At 35.7% G+C, this 23,056-nt stretch overlaps 1 protein-coding gene across 21 annotated transcripts in view; it reads left to right on the top strand.

Annotated features, from left to right (window-relative positions):
• The window catches only part of EPHA6 (EPH receptor A6), an 887,621-nt gene that overhangs the window by 736,711 nt on the left and 127,854 nt on the right, over positions 1-23,056 (top strand). For 19 of the 21 annotated variants that reach the window (XR_013372579.1, XR_013372578.1, XM_077884567.1 and 16 more), the window contains one exon: positions 7,509-7,570. Coding sequence is in view for 19 of the 21 variants with exons in the window: in XM_077884567.1 (XP_077740693.1) it covers positions 7,509-7,570 (62 nt within the window). In the remaining 2 variants the exon portion in view is untranslated. Of the gene's footprint in view, positions 1-7,508; positions 7,571-9,375; positions 9,568-23,056 lie in introns of those variants that run through there. The other 2 variants (XM_077884578.1, XM_077884577.1) reach the window with 2 other exon arrangements.

Below are 23,056 nucleotides of genomic sequence, written 5' to 3'. Positions count from 1 at the left end.
TAGTGGCAATTAAATAATTGATTATTATATCATCAGTTGCTTATTGTATAGTCATGTCTTTCAACAATGGTCGAAAGCAAAAAGTCATAAATCAGATAATTTCAAAACATGTACAGTTAATTTGATCATTGTTATAATACTTTTGTAAATATGAATGCATTACAAAATCAAGAAAAGCCATTCTTAAAAATTTATATGTTATTAAAATTTTGCAGTATGGTTAGTGTCATATAGTAGAAACAATATCAAACATTAGGGATCTTTGGCAGTAACTTTCATTGTCAACAAGACACTTCTAATTAAGAAGAAGTCTTTCTGCCCATCTGGTAATTTTCAGTAGAAAGAATAGTACAGAATATTACTGAAGTTAATTGATGCAGATGGTGTGCCGCTGCTTCCGGGAACTGGCAGGAAAATTGTGTTTCATTTCTTTAGCCTCACACCTTTCATTTACACTGAAACAAATCTAGATTGAGAAATGCCACAGTTTTCATAAATGCAATCCCTCCTCCTAATTTCTGCTCAGCTGTTTCATCATTGGATGAAATAATTTATTCTTCAGCATTTCTCTCAGGGCATTTGGATCACATCTAAATTAAAAAAACAAAATTAAAAAAATTAAGACAAAGCATGGAACCAAATCAACATAGTTATCATAGAGATTTGGGAGTTTCAAATAGCTTTAAGGTTAAAATCAATTCCAAATTAACCATAAAACATATTGTTACAGGTACAAATATATTGAGTACAAAAGATGCAGTCTAACTTGTTAGATAGGAATAAGAATCTATTTCCTACACTAGCTATTCCAAAGGAACTATATATTATAGTATACCATTTAAAAATTTTAAAATACCCATTTTGATTATTTTACTCTAGGAGAAACCATCTTGTTCTTTAAAGCAACTTCAAACCTGTCGATTTCAGGTGCATAGAATCTAAATAGACTTTTGGGACCATCAAGAAAGCTAAATATACTGATCGTAGTCATTTTTAGTTATGAATCTTTTTAACTCTGAAAGCCACTTCTTAGTTTAGGATTCAACATCTAGCCACGGGCGTAAGTTGTGATATTTGTGTTTATCCGTTCATTCTTTAAGCTGTTATTAGGTGATTGAGTATTTAGTATAATGTACGATTCTCTGTATTGTAAACACTTTAGCTCATTTAATCTCACATATCACACAATGGAACAAATATTATTATATGATAATATGTAATATACAAATATACAAATACATGCAAATAAGGAGGTGAGTTAATATAACATAGGTGAGTTATGAAAGGTCATTTCTCCAAAGTGGAAGTCTTCAATACCACATTATCTGACTCTAATCCTACAACTTCTCACTGTGATGAGCACACAAGGTATAAAGTAACCAACCATCCCAATTTGCCTGAGACATGAGAATTTCAGTGCAAAAACTGGGAATTTACTATATTATATAAAATATGTAAACTACTCATTTTTACTTTGCCATAGATAATAAAAGAATTTCTATGTCAATGCCAAATTACAATAAAATATGGAAATGATCCATTTTTATAAAACTAGTTTTTGCTACATGGTGAACAAATACTACTAAGAAGAGGAAAACAGGGGCAGCCCTGGTGGCTGAGTGGTTTAGCACCGCCTTCACCCCGGGGCCAGATCCTGGAGAACCCGGATCGAGTCCCACGTCGGGCTCCCTGCATGGAATCTGCTTCTCTCTCTGCCTGTGTCTCTGCCTCTCTCTCTCCCTCTCTGTCTGTCATAAATAAATAAAATCTTTAAAAAAAAAAAAAAGAGGGAAACAGATAATTGCACAAAAATGAAGGAAAGCCAATGTATGCCAACATTTTTAAGTGCCAACAATTGCCAGACACTGTGCTAACTATACATTTTCTCATCTAATTCTTTGAAATCCAGGTGTAGTAAGTTACTATTATCCTCATTTTGTAAATGTAAAAACTGAGAAAGTGAAAATAATTTCCCCAAGATCATGTAGCTAGTAGGTAGCAGGGCTAAAATTTGAAGTTTTATCTTTGGATCCATGTGTTTTACAATGCGAAGAATTTAGGATTTACTGATTTGCTATTCCATTATTTCAGTAACTCTTTTCTTGGACTAGAATTCACTACAGAATGGTATGCCATTAAAAAGAAAAATAAATTTAGTAGCTATTCTTTACCTAGTTCTGTGCTCAACAGTGAATTTGCTGAGAAGAACTATACACGATTTTTTACCTCCAGGGCATTTGAGAGTAGGAGGCAGACACCTCCATAGTAAACACCAATACCACACCATAAGTGTGTCATGATTGTTTGATTAAGATGTAAAGAGAGGAGAAAGGAAACAATCAGATCTTCCTAAAAGCAAAGTGATTCATAGAATTGACAATGGAGACAGTATTTAAGCTCTGCTTTTTCTTTTCTATGTATATGATTTTACTGGAAGAAGGCAATCTTCCAGGGAAGAGAGGAGGTACAAGTGAAGTCATACTTCATGAATTATAAGTCCCCTAGAGAATTTGAAAAACAGGAAATCGGGGACTAGGAGGAGATAAAAATGACACCAGAACAAAGGTAGAGGAGAGATTGTGAAGGAATTTATCGCCAAGAAGTTTAGACTTTAATCCTGGAGCTAACAACAGTAAGTAAAACAGGTTTTTAAAGGAGGCATTAGCCCTTCATGGTAATTGACTGTTTACCTATTTTGGTTCCCCATTCCACTCTACACTCCATGGAGCAAGGATCAGGTATCGATTGAGGATTGGATTTGTTTTGTTTTAGAGAGAGTGCGTGTTTGCTCATGAACAGGTGCAAGGCGGGGGAGGGCAGTGAGGGAGAGCAAGAGACTCTTAAGCGGACTCCACGCTGAGCACAGAGCCTGATGCAAGGTTCAGTCTCATGATGCTGAGATCCTGACCGGAGCTGAAATCAAGGATCGGACACTTGACCAACTGAATCACGTAGGCACCCCTGATTGAGCATGATTCTTTGAAAGCCGGAGGAGTACTTGATGTGTAGTAGGCATTAAAAAAATGTTTGATGCATCGCTGAATGTCTGAAATAATGGTTACATAAGCCTTAGCAAGTATAATTAGTAACTGATTATTTTAATAAATGAAGCAAGAGAAAACAGAGTATGGGCAGCAATAACAGATTTTATATCGTCAGCACAGCGTAATGACTTACAGACTAACAGGGATTTGATAAAGTGAGAAGTCTAATATTACAGTAGGATTTCAGACCTGGGTAACTAGATAGATGGCAATGTTTTAGAGAAAGTTCAGGGGAAATGTTAAAAGATTTTATTTGAATTCAGTCGAGGATAAGATTCATTTGGGACACGATCTGATAGTAACTAGGCAACAGTATAAGGAAAAAATCATTCCCCAATTTTAGTACTTATTTTATGAATAAAAATAATTAATATAACTTTGTTCAAATTTATGTCATCCATATTTTTAATGCCTTAGAGGGATAGGAAAATTATTTATTCTCAAATCTATTTGAGATTATAATTATAAGTCACTATCTCTATAACAGAAATGGGGGAGGTAGAAATAGATTAAAAATAACTGGCTTTAAAAGTCTAGAATTGTAACCGGGGGGGAAATAAAGCAGGCAACCTGTCATCCAAGTTATCGCCACAAATTTTATTACATGGTAGACAAAATATAGACATGATATAATGTTAAATAAGCTAGAATTGATTTAAATCTGTAATAGAGTTTGGAGGTCATTGCGATTTGTTTAGATTCTTGATATTACTGACAGCATATTAGAAATGGCCAAGCTGATACAAAATACTACATTCAGCAAAAACTCATTACTCATACGAAAATGTTAAATCTCTGTAATCCCCTTCTTTCACAGATCTTCATGAGGCAAACAAACAACAAATATACTGTTTCACTCATGAAATATTTTCCCCACGTATCCTTAGAACATTTAAAGAACGCTTTTCTTCTGTTTTCTTTAATAACACTTTTATCATCATGTGGTTTCTCAACATCACCCATATCAAAATCATCTTGAGTATTGGGCAACTGAGAATTTGGAAGAAAAAAAAAATACATTAGTCAATTGTTCATTAAAGTCTCAAAGAAAATATTTTTCCTTATAATAGAAAAAAGATGATCTGGGATTTTATGATTCATTGAGTTCAGGATATAAACAAGTGATTTCTTCCAAAGTTTTTATTCCAATGCAGTTTAAGATATACATAACCATTTCCAGGCTATTTTTTGAAGGATAAAAAAGTGAATGAAATTCACTTTTTGTATGACTTGTAGAAGTACTTTTCAAGAATCTCTTAACCTGATGAGGCTTCTATAAAAGGATTTTGAGACTTGACTAACATTCAAGAATGTTGGAGTTTGTTGACTTCAGTACATTGCAAATACTAAGTTAATTCTGTGACATGAGGCTTTGGGAAACTGGCGAAAAAATTGTAAAAAATAGAGAAGCTGAAATATTTTGAAAATATAAAAAGAGAATTAATCACCTCCAAATATATTTTCCAAGAACAGTAATGTATTGTATAGTTTTTACGTATTTGAAAATAGGACTGTTACCCTTAACTCATCTATTTTGTTGATTATAAAATGTGATCAACTGTAAAGTTGCTTGTAATCTTCACAGTGTAGCTAACCTCCCTATAGAAAACCACTAGGAAACAAATTACAGGTTAGATGCCAGCAGTCTTCTAATAAAACAGCTCCTTAGTTTAATAATAGCAGCTCTAAACTGATGTTACTGCACAAAATACAAAAGATGCAGAGCTCAGGTGTGAAACTTCTAATTCACAAGAAACCGGGGGAGTCTTCATTTGACTCTTTATTATCTTTAATGAGAAGATGAAACTTGTCACTGATGAATGTTAAGATCGCATCAAGTATCTCCCAAAGAGTTATAGATAGAAATAATTTCAAAGTACTTGGTATTCACATAGATTAGAATCTTGCTCAAACACTTCAGTGCTACTCTCTGAGGAATTATGAAAATTGTTGAGAATTTTGAAGTCAACTTGCTCCTATAAAGCACCTACTCTGCTCAGCTTTACAGAAACATCGTTTTGAGAAACCTCGTGAGTGGGGATACATAGGAGTAATATATAGGGAATTTAGGAGAGAAAAAGAACCTAACAGAATCAGACACAACGTTTTATAGTGTAGGCAATAGATGTGATGGGAATGCCACTATGGGAAATATCGCTGTGGAGACTTTCAAGGAATAGGTGCAGCATATACATTCTGGGAGGTGTGGGGTGAGATTAGGGAGAGAAACAAATCGGTGGGTAATATAGCAGGGGAATGCCAGAAGGAATAGCAGAGGAGACAGGACTAAGCAATACAGCTAATGGAACAGGAGATGGTAGGGCTGGCTAGGAGAGAGGAGGTCCAGCACGGGATGAACCTTTCTGCTTTAATCTATAAATTATGTCTGAGATGCACCTATGGCATAAAAATTAAGAGCTTAAGCTCTGAGACTCTCTACCTGACACTGCCACTTACCAGCTGTTTAACTCTGGGCAAGTACTTTAATTTTCCCTCAATTTCCTTATCTGTGTAATAGGGCTAATCATAATTTGTATCAATACAAGTGAAGTGCTTACAAGCTCTTTTTATTGTATCAAGACTGACATTCTTATGGAGAGGATTTTGATTTTATTTTATTTTATTTTATTTTATTTTATTTATACTAAATATGTTTCCTGGCAGCGATGGTCAAGGTAGATGAAAAAGGTATGACTCTGGGCAGCTGAATTCAGTGGTAACCCAGTGTTTTCCCCTTAACTTCCATGATCCATTATAATTGAAACTGAAATATTGGTCTCAGAATTTTCATATTTAGTATCAAAAATGATCTTTTGTGTTTGCATCAGACTCCTGTTTCCAAGCTCTCTGAAACCAGTAGCCAAATAAAAGATTTCATGACAAGTGGTCAGATTTAAAACCTGGATCTTGGGCAGCCTGGGTGGCTCAGCGGCTTAGCGCCGCCTGCAGCCCAGGGCGTGATTCTGGAGACCCTGGATCGAGTCCCACGTCCGGCTCTCTGTATGATGCCTGCTTCTCCCTCTGCCTGTGTCTCTGCCTCTCTCTCTCTGTCTATATGAATAAATAAATAAAATCTTAAAAAAATAAATAAATAAAACCTGGATCTTCTAGATCCTTGCTACAATAGTGCTGACAGTTCACTTGACCGCCATATTTTCTGATAAAGTTCTGTATCTGTATTTGAGTGAAATTAATGACTTTGAGGAACATTATGGAAATCCACCAAGATGGAAAATTTCTTTGGATTCTCATACTATGCATGATAAAAAGGGAGTTTTATTACTACATTTAACCTTTAGCACATCTTTCTTGAAAATATAGATTCAAATGTAAAATCTAGCATTTGCAGACATTGTACTAATTTGTTATAGTCACCCTTTTTAACCCATAAGGCTTTGAGTTCATAAAAGGGACATGAATTACAATATGAGATCTAATATTTCCGTCATTAGCACACATAATTTCTTTCCAGATCTTTTGTACTTATGAGGAAAAACTCTGTGCACAGTGCAGATTCAATTGCTAAAAATCTCAATGAGAAGCAAGAAATACAGTTGTAAAAAGTAGATATGTCATATATGTTTATTTCAGGTAAATATCATTTTCCCTTCATCTGAAATGAGTTTATCTTTTAAACTTGAGTAATTTGGCAGAACAAATAGATTCTTTTCTTTGAAACAATCTAAGTTATTTATGCTACATATTCTACCTAATAGAGGTATTGGGAACTGGTAACAGTTGCAAATAGATATGATAGAGAAGAGATAAATGATGTTCAGTTTCCGATTTTAGCTTGTTACTAGACTACAAAATCAGAGTTACTTATTTTTCATGTACTGCCATCATTGTTACGTTGATCTAATCTTTGTCCAATAAAGACATGATCAAGAACTATTGCAAAGCCCACCAACTTTGTAGCATCCATCAATCTACTGACATTTTTCCACTTAGAAGCCCTTAAAAGCAGACTATGACTAATGGTTTTTATAATTTCTTAAATTTATAGAAATTCCTCTTTCTGCTTTGCCTTAGGAATAGTTCAGAAGCGTCTGGTCTAATGTAATTCAGCCGAGGGTACCACACCACTATGGGAGAAGTTGTACCACAACTGCCAGAGCAGCTACAGTAACTGCATAAACCCTGACTTTAGCTTGTTGATTGTCTTTTAAGGAGAAATCAGGACCAAAAGAACGTAATCTAAACAAGCGATTGCAGGGCTCTAGAAAAAGAAATGCTTAATTCCTTTGTAATTCATGTTCTTTTTACAAACTCAACATAAACAAGGCTGTAAAAAATGGAGAGATCTCTATGTGTAATAGTAAGACTTTTGTAGAAGCATGTTGGAAAATGAAGTTCTTATTAATAAAATACAAATGATTTAGCTGCCACAGCTGGAAATCTCTAACTGCAGCACATTTTTTTGTAATTGCTCTAATCTTGTGTGTTCTCTTGCTCTTTTTGCAGGCAGACCAGTAATGATTGTGGTGGAATATATGGAGAATGGATCCCTAGACTCCTTTTTGCGGGTGAGGTGTTCTTTTCTGATAGCATTTAAATAAGCTATTCTGAGTTCTAGATTTAAATCATTTATCATAAATTAATTTTTGCATAATGTTATTCATGGATTTTTCCATGAAGAATAGCAGCGTTTTCTCTAGGGAGCATTTCTCTGATACTGTGATACATTAGTGTGTTAGTAACGGGAGGAGTATATACACATAATAATATAATTGATTTCTCCTATAAATTCACACGCCATATAAATATATATATATTTCAAATGATGTTATAAAAAGATTAAATGAAACTCCGTTGCTTTGCACAACATTCGTTTTGCTTTATCACATTTAACTATTCAGCATGATGTTTTATGCATGATCTATAATACTGAACCCCTTAAATTGATATATATATTTACTAATAATGACTCAAGTTCATATCAGAAAACTGGTTTTAGCCCTCTTAAGTTCATTTTCCTGACTTTCAGAAAACAAAAGAAATCATGCAAAACTCTAGCAGAGATCTGTTTCAGAACAAAACTTTTTAAAGTACTCTTTTTAAAATGACTTATCCTAGTGCTCGCTTCGGCTGCACATATACTAAGGTGACTTATCCTTGAGGGAATGGTGTGTACAGAAATCATTTGTCTTATATAGTAGTAGAGAATAACAGAGCTGAGAAGGCACCATGAAGTTATATTTCAAATGTATTTATAATGTCTTTAATATTTAAAAAGCCATCATGTGCTACAAAAATATTCATTGATATAAAAAATACCCATAAATATAAAAAATAATCACTACAGTAAGTATTTTTCATCCCCAGGAGAGGTTACATATTTGAGTGTCACTGTATTCTTATTTATCTGTATACAAGACATGGCCATTTTTCTTACTTATAGCATGACTGGACTCTTGCTATTTGGAATGTGTTACACTATTTTTTATCTTTTCATATGATAAAAACGGTCTCGAGCATTCTTTCTTCGCTTTATTTTTTTGCTTTACATCACTTGGTTGGGTTCTGCATCTCATTTTTCTCTTTTGATATCATTTTCATTTATTTTTCTTGAGTTCATGCCCTCTTCTTCCAACTTCTCTCACTATTAGCAGTGATGATATATTTACCCTGCGACTGGACTTGATGTCCATATTCAATGCCAGAAGCTGAATTCAGCAAAATCATCAAGTTATTACAGAGCAATACACCTTGTACAATGCAGACTCTCAAACAAGTATGCTCTTTAAGGCAAAATGAAATTCATAGGTGTTTGGGGACATGAACTCTTTGTTGTTTGTTTTATTTTTCTATAGCCATTCTCAGAATGTTTATAGCTTATATTCATTTCTCCTGTAAATGTGCTAAATTATTTTAGAATAATTTATCAGGACCACCTATGGTACTTTGAAATGCATGTATAGTTAGGCCCTTCCATTATGGTTATTCCAAAGCTCATTTCTATCAGACACATACCAAAATGACTTATCCTTTAATGATGCTTAAGATAAGTTTTGGGAGTTTTTTTGTATCAACTTTATCCTAGAGCTGAACATAATGGCAAATAATGTAGCACATTCTCAATCTAAATTGCTGCTGAAAATTGGATCAAATGACTGCCACAGCAAATTAGGAGAGAATTGTTAGCTTCAGATATACTTCTTATCCTGCTGAATCCTGAATTAATTAAATACATTACAAAGAAATGCTAATATGTTATCTAAAATATTTATTTTTTAAAAATAAATAAAATAAAATATTTATAAATACCCTACTACATGTTTAAAAGTGGTATATTTCATGATTTAAATTTTTTTAAATTAATATTTTTCAGCTCTTATGAATTATGTAGGTAAGACACCATACAATCTGGGAAAGAGTAGACATTCAGTTGATGGTCGCGACCATTACCACTGCTATGAGATTCTTAATATACGTTATTCATCTTGGCTCTGTCACTTACCAGCTGTGTGACCCTGTGACTTGGGCAAGTGACTGCCTTCTCTGTGCCTGTTTATTTAACTATAAAATGGGAATGTAAAAAAAATAAAAATAAAAAAATAACATAAAATGAGAATGTAGACAGCATCTACTTCATACAAGTGTCATGAGGATTCATCTGGTCAATTATTGTAAAGCTTACAGAATAATACATGACATACTGTAAGTGGTAGAATAAAGATTCAAACTCGGGTCTCTGACTCAAAAAGTCACGTTCTCATACACTTTTTTAAAATGAAATTACTTATTACTTCTTTTTATAAGTCCACTGCCATCTCCCCATGTGAACTTGTGTCCCGTCTGCATGTAGAATTTCTATTAAAATAAGAATCACATGCACGGGGAAAAAAGCCACAGGGCCAAATACTCCCTTCTTACCCTTTTTTTAATATTCTTAACTTTCTTTGTAATCATATCTCTTTTATCCCAGAAGCTCAAAGTGCTATATAAACTTTATGTCAATAGCAGATACTCAACTCCCCATGGCAAGTGGAAATAAAATTTATAAAGATATATATCCCACAGATTCCCAAAAACGAAGTCATTTTTCAAACTACTGCTTTAGAATTTGATAATCGCAGCTTCTGTGAGCACAGAAAGAGGAAGTGGCTAAGTGCATTGCATTGTAGGGAAGCTATCCATGGCTCATTAATAGCATTCTGTGCTTACTAGAAGAAGAAAAGATTTCCCTTTGGTCTCCCACATATTTGAAAATCACTTCAGTTTACTGTTTTATGTGAAAGAGTGGTAGCAAAACTAAGTACAAAATTACAGTCTAGTGCTAGTGGTAGTGGCTGGCTGGCTGTGATATTGCACTGGATTAGTAAATCTTACACTGTTCAGGATCTTTATGGACATTCCTCCAGATATATATTAGTAAGAGGAGGTGTGGTTAAGTACTTGTGTTTGTTTGTGTGTATATGTGCGTGTGTGAGCACATGCAGAAAGGGTGTAGGTAGGTATGTAACTATATGTGTGTTTTTATTTTTTTAAGATTTTATTTATTTATTCATGAGAGACACAGGCAGAGGAAGAAGCAGGCTCCATGCAGAGAGCCCAATGTGGTACTCAATCCCAGGACCCCAAAGGCTCAACCACTGAGCCGCCAATGTGCCCTATGTGTGTTTTTAATTTTAAAATTAAATGCAGCCTGGGCAGCCCCGATGGCTCAGCAGTTTGGCGCTACCTTTGACCCAGGGTATGATCCTGGAGACCCAGGATAGAGTCCCATGTCGGGCTCCCTGCATGGAGCCTGCTTCTCCCTCTGCCGGCGTCTCTGCCTCTCTCTCTCTCTCTCTCTCTCTCTCTCTGTGTGTGTGTGTGTGTCTATCATGAATAAATAAATAAAATCTCAAAAAAAAATTAAATGCAACCTTACTTAGCAAGCAGACCATCAGCCCTGCTGCCAGAATATATTATGACCTCACTGATGTGCAAATATTCCTGACTTTTCCAAAAAAAATACACTAGTGCAAATTAAGTGTAATCTTGACCATCATCCCTGCATGGTCTCTCTCAAACTATGCATATGGATTTCATAGTTTTTGTGACACATACTTACCTAACAACCGCTTGCCCCTAAATCTTTGGTCTTCCATTTTTATAACATTAAGTAACAATTCAAATAAAAATGGTTATATAATACTTAAAAGCTTTGAGATACCATATTCCAACCACAAATCTCATCCCTAGGCAGCCTGGGTGGCTCAGTGGTTTAGTGCTGCCTTCATCCCAGGACTTCAGGATCGCCTGGAGACCTGGAATCAAGTCCCATGTTGGGCTCCCTGCATGGCGCCTGCTTCTCCCTCTGCCTGTGTCTCTGCCTCTGTGTGTGTGTCTCTCTCTAATGAATAAATAAATAAAATCTTTTAAAAAAATTCATTCCTATTTTATGACGTTTGTTGAATGTAGATTTGTTTATCAAATAACACAATTCAGATATACAAAAATATAATACCACTGGTTTCAGTAAGGTGTTATATTGTGTGTTCATGTGACAGCCTCTTGCAGCCACCTCACACCCTTTGATATGAGAGAAAAGATACAGATATACTATTTGCAAAATACAGTCACATTAGCAAGCAAGGAGTGTCATCTATATACAACAAAATAGATGGGGCAGGGGAATTAATAAAAACAAAAGCAAATAAGATCAGATTAATTCAGGAAACCATAATTCAAAATATAATCTGGAAAAGATGCTTAGTAGTAAGAAGAATGTGTGGAAGGTGGTGCTACCAACTGATCTAAAGATACAGAGTAGAAATAAAATGGGTTGGTCACTGGCAGATGATGAGTTTCATTTGGGTTGTATTCCATTTGAGATGTCTATGGAACATGCAGTGAAAATGTCCAGACAGCAATTAGAAATACAAATCTGAAGATTGGGAGAAAAATATTGACTAAAGTCAAGATTTTATAGTCGGTAGCATAAAAAGTGGTTATGAAACCCAGACCATGATATTTTTTTCTGGGAAGAAATTTTAGAGAAAAGCAAGGAGTTGAACAAGGTTGCAACTCTATGGTATGCCAACTAAGGAAGCAGCAGGGTGGAGTCTCCAAAGGTAACTAAGAATAAGTGGTCAAAGAGCAACAAGAAGGGAGATAAGAATCCTGCATGCCAGCCAGGAGCAAATAGGCAACTATATCAAAAATAGAGAAGTTTGGGAAAACAAAGACTAAAATGCATCTGTGGGACTTACTACTTATGAGGTCCTCAGTGACTCAACAAGAGCATATTTAATGGGTTGGTCTCCAGCAGAAGTCAGAATGCACAGGGCAAAATGAGAATGAAAAATAAGTAGGAATTGGTAATGGAGATGGAGACCTTTTTTAAAAAATATTTATTTAGTAAAAATTAGGGGAGATAGCAAGGCAAGAGAAAAATCAGATACAAGTAGACAAAAAGAAAAATGAAGGATATTTTTTAATAGAAAGGAATTTAGACAATTTATACACTGGGGGAGAGGAAATTGAAGAGAGTACATTGGTAAGACAAACTGTCTCAGGAGATGGGAAGGTTCAAAATCAAGCACCCAGGTGGAGGGTTGACTGTGTATAGTCAATAGCAGCCTCCACACTGTCTTTGTTTCATGGGAGGACTGTTTCAACCCAGGACTGTGTGTTGTGGATCTAGAGAGACCGACGGGAGGCACTGGATTGAAGGAAGTGATACCTGATGTTGTTGCCTTTCTGTGTGAAGTAGGAGGAGAGTTTATTTGGAAGTTTGAGAACAAGGCTTCATTAAAGGTGAATGTTTAGAATAACTGCTGAAGTTAAAAATATATATATATAGCCAATCACTGATCAGACCAAAGAAGGAAGGGGAAGGGAAGACCATCAAGAGCAGGTTCTGCACCAGGAACAGTTTTTCTCTGGGTCCCAGCAAGGGCAACCAGTTAACAATTGTTTACCAAGGTGTCTCATGATAATGTGACCCGCATGGCCAGAAGTGGGTCTTGAGCACTACTGGCCCAGTAATTGACATTGGATACATGTATCTTCCTCTTCTCCTGCCAGACCATATCTTTTGTGTTGGAGAAGGTAACATAGTTTACTGATGCTGACATCCGGCTGATTCTGGAGGGGATGGATGTGTTTCAACAATGGCATGCATGTTTCCGTGACTTTCTGCAAGGATGCTCGACACCCCCCAGTGCAAGACTGGAGATAATAGAGGCTAGCGTGTGTGTAGAACAGGTGCAACAGAAACACACCGGTATTAAAAGGAAATCGGGATAGTGGAAAAAGATCTTTTGGCTAAGCAGCTGGTGAATACAGGCTAGATATAGAAGGAAATAAAAAGGCTGAAAGACTAGAGGTAAATAGAGATATCATATGCTGGGAGCTGTTATGGTGTAGAGGAGGAAGTAGGAGGTATAGCTGTACGATGAGAGTGAGAGAGCTGAAGGAGGAGTGTGCCCGAAGTAGGATATTGGCAGTGGCTTATTAGAGCCAGATCATACCAACATGTGAGAGATGATGATTAAATGGTCAGGAATTGAGGGAGCTGATTGTTAAACTGTTAGTAACTTGAAGTTGGCCATGATGGAAATATTTACACCACAGACATGGGCAAACAGCACAGCTCAGGGCTTGCTTGTTTTTTCTCCAAAGGGCCAGTTTACCAACACAGTGTATTGATACTTATGATTTCTGAAGTGAGGCAGGCTTAGGGGTGATGGTTTCCAGGTGTGGACCTATAAGCCAGTGGCTAGAGCAAAAAAATGAGGATGAATGTGTTTAATTAACTACTGTAGATGGCATTTACATGTGCGTTCTCTGAGTCAGGCATTATCCCAATCCCATGCACCAGGTGCTTACACCAACATTATGAGGTAGGTGTTAATATTGTCCCCGTTTTATCAATGAGGAAAATGAGGCAAAGCATAATAGGTAACTTGCCCAATGTGAAACAGCTGAAAAATCATTCACTCTTTTTTTTTTTTTTTTTTTGCACAAATATGTATTCACTGACTATAGTGGCCCAGGTACTGGTCTGGAACCTAGAATACAGAAGTGAACAAAACAGAAATAAAAAAAATCTAGTGGCAAGAGAAATAAAGATTTAAGCAAAATATATAGTACATCAGACAGGGAGAAAAAATAAGAGAGTGGAAGTGAGATTAGGTTTCAGTATTAAATTGAATGAACAGGTGAGCTCTTACTGGAAAGTGACATATGAGTAAAGATGGAAGAAGGTGAGGGAGCAAGCCAAGTGGCAATCTGGAGGGAAATAGTCCGGAGTAAGAACAGCAGGGGCCAAAGGCCTGAGGTCGGAACATTTTATACCCAAAGAACTACAAATTAGATCTTTATTTTTACGACCAAATGCCTGTTTTGCCTAGGACAGTGCTAATCCATGCCTAGTACCTCTTCATAATTGTTAATATTGACCCTTTTACCCTGCAGTTGGGTTAATAAAATAGGTGGTCACCCTATGGTTATGGCTAACATAGCATATGTAAGGGGAAAGGTGGTAGAAGATGAAGTTAGAGGTGATGGAGGCAGAAAGGGACTCAAAGGTTGAAGAGAAATGATTCTCAACCCTGGTTACACATTATAATGATTTAATTTAGAGAGCTCTTAACAATCCCAAATTCTAGCCTGCATCCCAGGTGAATTAACTCATAATCTCTTGGTGAGAGAGCTGCATTAATATTTGTTCAGTTCCCCCATGAGTGTAATATGCAACCAAGTTGTAAAAACAGTGAATTGGGGCATTGTCAGACGCTGTATTGTGTCTGCGTTTTCTCTGGATAAGACATGAAGCTATTGTAGGGTTTGGAGTAGAGAGAACATAATCTGTGTTTTTACAACATCACTCCGGTTGCTAGATTCAGAGACTATAGTGAAGTATAGATAGATGGAGAGAAATTTGGAAGCTTTTGCAATAAAAATCCAGGTAAGGAGATGACAGTGGCTTGGATGAGGATTGTTGTAGTTGAGTTGATGGAAAATACTAGAGTCTATGGTGTATTCTGAACACAGAGCTGATGGAATTTGTTGTTAGATTGGATAAAGTGTACGGGCAAAAGGAAAGATTCAAGGACATCTCTTATCCATAAAATAAGGTCAATAATAGGCAATAACTACTTCCTACAGTTATTGTGATTTTTTTATGGTGTTAAATGGCTAATAGACCTACACTCCTAGAACATGTGTCTGGGCACTTATTAAAGTCTCCATAATGTTATCTATTATTATAATGTATTTCAGAAGATGTCACTAAGAGTTTTAAAGTTGTTTTTCTGTTACTTCCCGGTCTGTTTTTCTCTAAAGGCTAAAAATAGTTTTAATTTTCACCATTTAAAAAAAATCTAGATATATGTCAAGAATATGAGTATTTAAATAATACATATCAGTGCATATCAGCATTTCAAAAGCAATGTGAGTCATTTGAAGACTTTCCTTGAACAAATGCAAAGCAAATATTAATTTAAAAAATTAAAGGGATCTTTTAAATATTTATGTAGTCAAATTATAAATCTACTAAAGATGGCATTTTACCTTATGCTTTTTATATATTAATAATGAGAGCTGTATTTTATTAGCACACTTTTCTTGTAAATTGTGTTGTGTGGAATTATATTTGTGCTGGGGTATGAGAGCAAAATTAATCTACATTGCATTCATTTGATATTCAACAGTGAAAAAAATGAAGTCACATTTACCTACCAATACCCTTTTTTTAAAACCGTAAAAGTTATAGCTGGATTAATCCCCTTAGTTGCTTTTTTCAGAAAAAAAATATAAAACTTCATGTAGACGAATGTTATTATTTAACCTGCATGTGCCAGCTTAATGCCAATACCATTCTAAAAATAATGTGACAATAAGCATCAAAATATATGAAAGCAGGGTGTACTTGGAACCAAGCATATGGCTGGCTGAACTTCTTATTTTTAAATTAGAAGTTAGAGCATCAACTTCCAAAAGCCTGAATTTGTCTCTTTAAACATCATAGTACTGTAAATGTGTTGTGTCATTTGTAGTACCTGGTACCATGAAACTGTACTATAATTTTCCTTACTAATTCTTCTTTTGCCTACAAGTGTTTATGCTGATTGTTTAAATTGATGTGTAATTCATAATTACAGTGATGTATAGAGATGTTCCATGCACTTTCCTGAATTCCTCTGTGGTCAATCTCACATCCCCATTTGGACCATATAAAAATTTTTAGAGAACTTAAATATTAGACTCAAAATCTTGTAGTTCCCAACCATGCCTGCAAATCAGAATTGCCCTTCTACATTTTATAAAGTGTATTTGCAGACTCAAGCAGATATATTTTTCAAAAACTTCCTTGAGTAATTTTAATGCTCATTATTACTTTTGAGTAATAACAATGCTTCATCAAGATTTTGGCATTCTGTGACACCCTTCCCCAGATGTCAAACAAACAAAAAGTTTAAAGTTTCTTGGTTTTACTTAAATGATGCACACAGTGGCTAGTATAGATTGCATTCACATAAACCTAACAGAAAGGAAAGAAAGAAGAAAGAAAGAAAGAAAGAAAGAAAGAAAGAAAGAAAGAAAGAAAGAAAGGAAGGAAGGAAGGAAGGAAGGAAGGAAGGAAGGAAGGAAGGAAGGAAGGAAGGAAGGAAGGAAGGAAGGAAGGAAAGAAAGAAAGAAAGAAAGAAAGAAAGAAAGAAAGAAAGAAAGAAAGAAAGAAAGAAAAGAAAAGAAAAGAAAGAAATTAAATTCAGTTGTAAGCTTTGTAAACTAAAGCTATATTATGTTCACATTAACTTTAAGTTCTTAAAATGTAATTCCAAAATCCAACTACCATGTTTCACAAATATATATATACTTTTCTTCCTAGATTTTTTAGGCATGTTAGAAATGACATTTTTAGTTTCCTTATGATTGAAATTTCTGTTATTGGTGGCCTGTCCCTTCTATAACTAAAAATACAGCTCTGCCTAATTTAAGTGCAAATCCACAATAACTACAAAAAAAAAAAAAAAAAAAAAAGCCTCTAAGGATTTAGTAAATATTCAACAGGAAATTACAATGAGATTTTCAATGGGGAAGGCCACAAGAGCCAAGACTTTGGTAAAAATGAGATACTGACTCTTCTTTGGTGGTTATTTTAAAACAAAAATGACTTCGTCTTTTCAAATCTATAAATAATCTTAGCCACTTTTTTTTTCAAATTCAGGAGCATTTTTCAAAGTCACAGCATGGTCATCTTTCTGATTTTGAAACATAAAAACTGAATGTTAACTTTAAACTTAAGTTATAGGGGTAACCCTCCAAGGTCTGTTTTCTGCAGTCACTTATAAATCGATTGTTGAAAACTCAAATGCATTTTCCCATAAATCTTTCTTTTAAAGATAGTGCTTAAGTCCTAGGCAGATCCATAAAGCCTCTTTAACTCAGACCACAGCTAAAGGATGTAACTTCCAATAAGGAAGAGGGTCAGGAGTTTCTTTCAAAAACCAAAAAGGAGAGTTTTCCTCCCTTCTACAAGACTTGCCTTGGGCAACATTTTTTTAAAGACCATTCTTCTGTGGCATCTGTCCCTTTCTTCATGTCCTCTTCCTGGGTCCTCAGATATTCAACTTTAATGGTTTTAAATCCCTTGTGGTGGCACATACTCCCCATCTCCTCTTATCCATGGGCTAGGTCTCTTCTACATCACAGAATCACCCATAACGGTCCCTACCTCCCTCCCAACACTGTCCCCTAATCTAAGTTCTCATTCTCTTATCACCACAGGCCTTGGCTGGATATAAGATGAAACTAACTCATTCTATCATCTGTGATTCACAAATACTATTTTAATTCCTCCAGGGGATTCTGCATCTTTTACATGGACTTATAAACCCAAATAGATTTTTTTTATTTTATTCTGGAAATAACACAAAATAAGATTGACTCTCTTAGCAAAATTTTAAGTGTACAAAATAGTATTATTGACTGTACAGTGTTGTACAGCAGATCCATAGAGTGTAGTCATCTTGCTTAAATGAAACTTTATGCTTGTTGATTAGTAGCTCTCTACATCCCCCTGCTCCAGCCCCTGGCAACGCTGAAGTTGGATGACTAGAGGCTTAACAAAATCCATTGTTTACATACCTCAGTCTTTTGTAAACCACTTTGTGGGGTACATTTTTTGCATTGCCATTTGATAGCTCAAGTCAGCATTTTAGAAGTAATCATTTTACAAGGCCTTGGCTAACCCTTCTCTTTGTGTCATTCTGTTCTGAAAGGCTGGTGCCATCCCTTATAACTTGTGGTTAGTGAACCAAAACTGTCTTTTGACATTCATATGAATCAAACTTTCATTACCTCATTTTAGGGCATAAATTGTCATTATCCAATAGTGTTTATTATACCAGATTTGTGAGGAATCTTTGAAGTTGATTTATTTACTTGAAGGTAACCGAGACACTGCATAGTGAATTGGATTCTCTGTAAATGTTTGCTAAATGATGACATGCAATTTTGATTAATTCTACTCTATAATAGCCTATCATCTACCAGCTATAATACTGTTTATCACTCATACTTATTTTAGAAAACTGAATCACTATAATTATTTGCTGTATGCAAAGGACTATAATGCACTTTCAACAACAGAATTTTAGGACAATGATTTATATTGTGTCCACAGACCTTTGATAGTTTATAAGGCTATTCTGTTGATGGGCTCAACATCACTATTCTTCAGTGAATACCTACAAAGAAATAAAGTAGGAATCTGTATAACACATTTAGCCCCCTTTTCCTCATTCTTTAGTGAAATGTAAGAGTCTGATGGTCATAATCTGTCAAACCAGAGTCTTATCCTCGGAAGTAAAGATGGTTTGCAAGTGTTGCTAATACTTCTATTTACACATGATTTTCTCAGAGAATCTCTTATAGTAATTCTAACTTTCCATGAAAAATACTTTAAGAAAATATCCTACTACTGATTAGAAGCCTCTTCATTCCATTAAGAGAAGAATAAATAAATTTAGTTCAGTTAAATCCAGTGAATATCTATATGGACTATCTATGCCAGGCATAGTGCCAGGCCCTGAAATTTCAAAGATGAGACAGTTGCCCTAGATGAGAGTATGTTCAAGCCAGTGGGAGAGAAAGACATATACACATATGGTTTTAGCCAGTGTTAGTGTAGACAGGATGCTTTGAGGGCAATAAAGAAAAGGAGCTTGGTCCAACTTTATTCCTCCATTCTCCTACCAGTCCCAACCTCCTTCTAACCTGTGGTAGGTACTGCGAGCTAGGCCTTGAAAATAGATCTCCAGTGTGATTCAAGCCACCAGTTTCTTTTTTCTGTGTTATTCTAATAGCTTCCAAATTAATCTGTCTGCTGAATCTTCCTATGCAAGTCAGAGTATATTAGCCCTCAATTAAAATTCTCCTCTAACTTGTCATTACTTTTAGAATAGATTTCGGACTATTTGCGTACCTGATTCAGCCTATGCCTACCTCTCCAGTATCCCTCTTACTCAACAAGTTCCAGCCTCACTGGCTTTTAGTCATTAAGCATGCCAAACTCATTCTTGACTTAAGACATTTGTACCTACTGGGAACTATTTACAGCCTCTATCATATCCCCTTTTTTTCATATTACTCCAGTTTATTTATTTTCTAGTTCTTTATTACTGAAAAGTATCTTATTTATTTCTTAACCTATTGATGTTCTGTCTCTGTGCCCCCAATACAATGTTGGTGGAACTGGAACAGGCACCTTTCTCATTTGCTTCCCACTCTGACTCCAGCAATTAGAGCAATAAGTGACCCATAGTGGATGCTCCCTGAGTATTATTTGGAAGAATGAACTTGGAGATTCAGCCAGGACCTCCTAGAGGACATAGTGCTTCTCATGAAAAATTCAGGTGACCAAAGACTAGAAGGGCAGTCCTGGAAGAGGGAACCGTATAAGCACAACATATCAGACATGAAATAACATGTTGTAGGAGTGAATTTTAGACACACAACAAAATGAATCCAAATAAGTTACATGAAACTAGAGATAGAAGCAAGGGTCATGTTGTTGTATTGATTACTACACTTTACTCTCCACTGAAGGTCATCAAACAGTCTTAAGGAAAGGGGTGACATTCTGAGGTTTGTGTCTTCATAGAATTTGAATATATATATATATATATATTTGTGTGTGTGTGTGTGTGTATTTTTTTTAATAGAAGATAATGACTTCCGGACAGCAGAGCACTCAAATCCTACATTTGTCCTCAGTGCAGGCTAAGGACTTGAGCTTAAGATACTGGATTGAACTCTGAAAGGCTTAAAGTATTCCTGCACAATCTATGAGGCAAGGCCTTGAAAAACATCATCAGGAGCTTGCATTACTTGCATCACGAAGACAGTGTGAGATGCCAACAACTGCTCAGATCTGTTGGATGTTTTGCTCCAAGGTTCCAGAGAAAGTCTAGGGGCGCTCTGCAATTTTCCTCAGAAGTAGCAGGCATTAGTGTGTCTAGCTTTCAGAAACCACTTTCCTGTGGGACTTACCCTCTCTCGCATGTAGAGGTTAAGCTCCATGTTTCTCAGCAATCAGGCTGAGAGAGCAAGGAGAAAAAAGGATGAAGACAAACTGAATTCTAGCTACTAAGCTCGGAGATGCAGTGTGTAAATATGCCACATTCGCTCTCTTTCATTTGAATCTGCCTTACTGGGAAAAAAAAAAAAGTGTCATAAAAAAATTCATAGTTTCTTTTTGATTAATCTCTAGCAAGAAGCCCAAAGATATTAAATCTCAGCGCTCTCACATTTCTCTCCTCCCCTCATAAACAATTCAATTCAGTTTGAATTAATATTTATTGAGTGCTGACACAAGGCATGGCAGTGTAGTGGATGCTGTGATAGAACCGCTACATTAAAGGGAGGAAAACCTGTGTCCTATCTTAAGAAAAGAAAACAGCCTTTTTTATACAAGACGATAGGAATAATACAGCAACAGCAACCAATGCACTACAAGATGGTATGAAAGGTTGTTGAACTCAGTCACCATTTATTAACCATCCACTATATTCAAGAAAAACAGGATGTCCTAACCCACACTGGAGGAGGCTATGTTGACAAGGACTAGAAAAAGGAGTATAGATTTTTGTGTGAAGGATAGAGTCGCATCATTTGTAGAGAAAGAGATTTGTGCTGTACCTCAGGTGGGAATAAATGGGACTGTTCCACTCAGCGACATAGATAAATAGATTTTCATTTGTTGGGTTATCTGGAGTGTTCCTGTTTGTTTGTTTTTGGCTTATTGGTCCCAGAACTCTTTTAGACCTTGTTTTTTTAAGCCAAATTATGCTTCCCAAACTAAGCCAGACTGGGTCATTATGGCAAAATTGGAGTCAGCTCTTTTTTAGACAACTCTGATTAAAAAGGATACTGGCTCTGGAATTAGACTACCTGGATTCAAATCCTGACTGCACCATGTAGTAGGTTATTAAATATCTTTGTCCTTCAGTTTGACCATCTATAAGATGGAGATAATAACTACACTTAAATCACAGAGTTGTTACAACTATTGACTAAGATGGTAATACAAAGCTTATAACTGTAACTGGTTTGTAGTGTTTAAGGAATGTTAGCATTTTCCCTCCCTAAAATAATATGGCAACAATAGCAATGAGTTCCTAAAAGTGTATAAAACTATGTTTGAAGCCTCTTTTTCATCAAGCACACATTTTATAAATGAGAGAGAGAGAGAGATTGTCACAGATTGGGCACCCAGGGAAGCAGATTCTAAAAGGAGATACACGCAAAGAAACTTCACTGAGAAGAAGCATTAGGATCATCACCTTTACCCCTATGAGTTTTAGAGTTATGGCAACTGATAATCCTTAACTGAGTCCCGCTCTGGCAAATGGCTTGGCTAGAGAAAGTCATCATACCCAAGATCATGGCACCATTGCAGAAGCATCTTACAGCCGATGATTGATTGATGTAGGAGTAAAAAGGACCCAGCCCCTTTTCCACAATTTGAACCAACTCTGAAGAGTTTTTCCAGATCCAGAACATTCCATGGAATATAGTAAGGCCTTTGTTGTGAATGCACTGCACTTTAAGTTCTCCTACTACTCGATCTTTCTTTTTTCTATCACCTCACAGATGTCGATCCTAAGAGTATGTAATCAGGGATCAAAATTTAGCAAAATTAAGAAGTTTTACTGCTTCGTCAAATATGTTCCCATTCTTATACAAAACTGTCTTCTTTTTGTTTTGTTCATGTGGCATAGAAGAATATGAGGATAGAGGATGCAAGTACAGTTTGTATTGGTGCTACTACCTTGATCCTTGATTTGTGTTAAGGTCTCTGCAACTTTACCCACTACAGTTTTGTACCATTGTTACAAATATCAATGTAGTGAAAAAGGCAGATATATATCTTAGTGGCATTATGAAACTAGTTTTGACCTCATGGACCCCTGAAAATATCTTGGCCATGGGCATTAGAAATAAATACTCTGCATTATATAGTCCCGTGACAGAACATGGAAAAAGTGGTTTATCTTCTTTCCAAACACCAAAATCTCATTTTTAATGAGACCACTTATTCTTCTTGGAACTGTGACTACTATGATGCTGAAAGAAAGCATTTAATTTAAGTCTTTCCAAATGTTGATGATAAGAATATATAAAATAATTTTGAAATAATTTGCATGAAATAAAAGAGGAGGGAACACTCCCAAACACATTTACAAGATCAGTATTACCTTGGATAACAAAGCCAGGCAGAGATGCTGAGAAAAAAAAAAAAAAGAAAAAAAAGTATGTAAGATATCACCTCACACCTGGTGGCAACATGGAGAAAGAATTCTCTTACACTATTGGTGGAAATGCAGACTGGTGCAGCTACTATGGAAAACAATGTGGAGTTTCCTCAAAAAGTTAAAAATAGAATTACCCTATGATCCAACAATCATACTACCAGGTATTTACCAAAAAAATTTAAAAAAAACACTAATTCAAAGGGATACATGCACCCCAATGTTTGCAGCTACATTATCTACAATAGCCAAATTATGGAA

Source organism: Canis aureus, chromosome 35 (genome assembly GCF_053574225.1).
Source record: "Canis aureus isolate CA01 chromosome 35, VMU_Caureus_v.1.0, whole genome shotgun sequence".
In the NCBI taxonomy this organism is placed as follows: domain Eukaryota; kingdom Metazoa; phylum Chordata; class Mammalia; order Carnivora; family Canidae; genus Canis; species Canis aureus.
This window is presented reverse-complemented; position numbering and strand designations above follow the sequence as displayed.